This window comes from Silene latifolia, chromosome 9, assembly GCF_048544455.1.
Source record: "Silene latifolia isolate original U9 population chromosome 9, ASM4854445v1, whole genome shotgun sequence".
Classification (NCBI taxonomy): domain Eukaryota; kingdom Viridiplantae; phylum Streptophyta; class Magnoliopsida; order Caryophyllales; family Caryophyllaceae; genus Silene; species Silene latifolia.
The window spans coordinates 18,872,421-18,875,475 of NC_133534.1; the positions used below are offsets into that span (position 1 = coordinate 18,872,421).

The following is a 3,055-nucleotide window of genomic DNA, read 5'->3' on the forward strand; positions in this document are numbered from 1 at the left end:
ATTGAAACGCATATCTTGTCATATAAATTTATAAATGTACTTCACACATTAAAATCACAATAGTATAGTACAGTAAATACAAGAACATGCAACAAACAAAACCTACTACAATACCCAACATCTTGTCACTTACAATCTCCTTTGTTAACTAGAGCGATGATGCCTCACCAGCTTCTGCAAAGCAAATAGCAGCATTGGTAGATGTCCGACTATACAAGCAAAGCTAAAGTACGAGTAAAATTAGAGTAGTACCTTTTCCAGGAACAATTATGATTGGTGCTGTTTTACAATGATGGAAGCAATATTCGCTGACACTCCCTTTCAGTACACTAGTGAACATGAACAAGGAAACAAATAAAATAAATACTAAATATATATGCAAAACAAGATGAAGTAGTATAGAAATGGATGTGTTTTACGAACCTTTCAACAAGTCCTCTGCCTCTGGTACCCATTACCACTGCAGCGGGATGCAACCTCTCCGCTTCCTTGCAGATAACCTTCCCAGCATCACCTTCCACGATCCTAGCTACAGACTCTACCTGATCACACAAAAATAGCCAAGACGTCTCTCAAAATTGTTCTAGAGAAAACATGGTTTCAATGATCATAATGATGTTCAAGTGAATAGGACAGAGTTTCCTTAAATTTGACAATGACAATCTATGGCCACATAATTCACTAATCACATCCATATAATACTACAGTTCTCACATAAATTTCAAAATTACACATAAAACAGTCTGAACTCTGAACCACATGCACAAGGAGGAGAGAGTCCACATCATAAACCCAACAGAAAAACTACATCCAAACGTTATCCTTTGTTTGTGAGGAGTAAAGGCACTTGTTCCGCACCTTCATTTCAGTGGAAACCATATCTGCACTCTCCTAGATTCAATGCCTAGTTAATTCATAACTCAAATAATCAATTATTGTATTTGTTTCTCAGCTCTTCTTGATCAACCACGTATATGGCTACATGCTAAATGACACACTCACTACGTATTGTCGTAAGCCAAGTAAGGTTTAAGATTCCACATATTTCTATTGTGTTAAGACTGATTTCCGTTTTTTTTTAGAGGGACTTTTTTTGGGACATTAGCAGCAAACTCAAGGTTAGAGTTGTTTTGTATCAATTGTTGTAATGATCTGAACAATGGTTATCATATCATAATAATCATATACGGAGTATTTACCATACGATATAAATTCCTAAGGGTCGTTTGGTTCCACTCGGTGAAATAGAATGGATTGGAATCTCATACCAGAGGTATGCATTTAGAATCCCATACTATAAACTTGTTTAGTTTGATTAACTCTCACACTGTGAGGTCAACTGAAGTAGCGGAATGGAGTTAGAATCCATCAAATATCTAACTACATTCCAAAGTGAGCCAACCTAACACTAGAATGGATCAACTCCATTCTCATCCATTCCAAAACACTCAACGGCTAGTTTAAGTATCTACCTAAATTAGGGAACTTATTCATATCAAATACATTACTAGTACGCTAAAATTAACATACCTAATTTTATCTAATTAACATACCTAAAAATATCATACCTAATTTCTAACTTACCTAAATTTATCTAATTAACATACCTAAAAATATCATACCTAATTTCTAACATAACTCATCACTTGTACACTAAAATTAACATGAACAAAAACAACACAGAAACAGCCAATTAATTAATCAGCGATTAACAATCAAACTCACCATCAGAACCTGGAAAGCCTCGACGGCTAGTTTCTCCATTAAAACCTGAGTAGCTTCATAAACCGCCTCATTTTTCACACCTAATCATTAAAACAATCAAAATCAAATAATTAAACAATAAAAACAACAAATTATCACAACTTAATTCATAATCAACAACAGAAAACCATAATTCAACCAAAAAAAACATTAGAAAGACGAAAAACAACAAAATCAATCAATTAACATCCAAAACATCACAAATTATTTCAATATCAATCATTTAACAACTAAAACACGAAACATTTCACAAATTATTTCATAATTATCAACATAAACCATACTGCAGGAATAGTGTCATTTTCCGAGCGAAAAAAACGGTCGGAACCGCTCATTTCCGACCGTTTTTGAGTTTTCCGCCTGTTTTTTGGTCGGAAAACAAGTTTACCGACGAAAATCGGTCGGAAACATCAAAATCGATCACATTAACAGCCAAAAAACCAAAAATATCACAAATTAATACATAATTATCAACATAAACCATAATTAAAAAAAAAAAAAAAAAAAAAAAAAGCGAAAACATACTGGAAACAGCATGAACAAGGTGAAGAGTATCAGCAAGACGGCAAAAGTGAGAAAGAGCCCAATCGAAAGCGTGTTTACTGTTAGGTCCATGATCAACGGCTATGATTACATCACGACCTCTCCTTCTCTCAACTGTTTCTCTCTCTAGTTCTGGTTCTGGAACCTTCGGTATTAGCGATGGAAGTTCAACTACTCGGATATTGTACTCTTCAATTTGTTCTTCGTCGATTTTCTGCATTTTGAATTTCTTAGGTTTAGAGTTTTGGTTGGTTTTGGAGTAGGTTTTTTGGTTAGGGATTTGAGTTGGATGCGCGGTAAAGTGTGATGATAGAAACAAAAGTAGCCGCCAGTGTTGAATGTTTAGTCACCTAACGTGTTTGAATTTTGTGATGCGTACCGTACAAATATCGATTAAAAAGAACTTTTTGGATCATCTCCGTGAGTCCGTCATTCCGTGAATATTTCTTTCCACGCAAATTCTCCTTTTAAAATGGGTGTTGATTTTCACAAAATCTTATTTGTAACGGCATGTATCCGTCACTTTGGAGTGACAAATACCATTTTTTTTTCACAAATGACCCAAATAGAGGAGAGAGAGAAGCACATGGGGGTGCTCGTGCCCCCACCTTGTCCCCTTATCCGTTTTGTGAGTGACATTACTCGTCACTTGCTCCGATCCGTCTTCAGCAAGACTTTCTGGTTGATTTTCGCAGTACGCATTTTACTCATTTCAGTACATTATTGACGATTATACCTTTCTTATTTC

General features: G+C 35.3%; 1 protein-coding gene across 2 annotated transcripts; it reads right to left on the reverse strand.

The window, feature by feature from the left end:
- LOC141599319 (universal stress protein PHOS32) lies at positions 1-2,772 on the reverse strand. 2 transcript variants are annotated; one of them, XM_074419302.1, is made up of 5 exons: positions 2,290-2,772; positions 1,726-1,805; positions 424-542; positions 253-329; positions 1-174 (listed from the first exon to the last, which is right to left on the reverse strand). In XM_074419302.1, the coding sequence occupies exons 1-5, from the start codon at positions 2,525-2,527 to the stop codon at positions 149-151; spliced, it is 540 nt and encodes a 179-aa protein (XP_074275403.1). In that variant the 5' UTR covers positions 2,528-2,772; the 3' UTR covers positions 1-148. The 2 variants fall into 2 exon arrangements, with proteins under 2 accessions (XP_074275403.1, XP_074275404.1); XM_074419303.1 differs by having other exon boundaries at positions 424-538; positions 1,722-1,805; positions 2,290-2,745.
- Positions 2,773-3,055: the final 283 nt, after the last annotated feature.

Excerpts from the sequence above, each read along its gene's own strand:
- LOC141599319 (XM_074419302.1), bottom strand. The coding sequence starts at position 2,527 with ATGCAGAAAATCGACGAAGAACAAATTGAAGAGTACAATATCCGAGTA. Across the intron at positions 1,806-2,289 it reads CCTTGTTCATGCTGTTTCCA|GTGTGAAAAATGAGGCGGTT; the intron begins GTATGTTTTCGC and ends TTTAATGATTAG. Across the intron at positions 543-1,725 it reads AGGCTTTCCAGGTTCTGATG|GTAGAGTCTGTAGCTAGGAT; the intron begins GTGAGTTTGATT and ends TTGTGTGATCAG.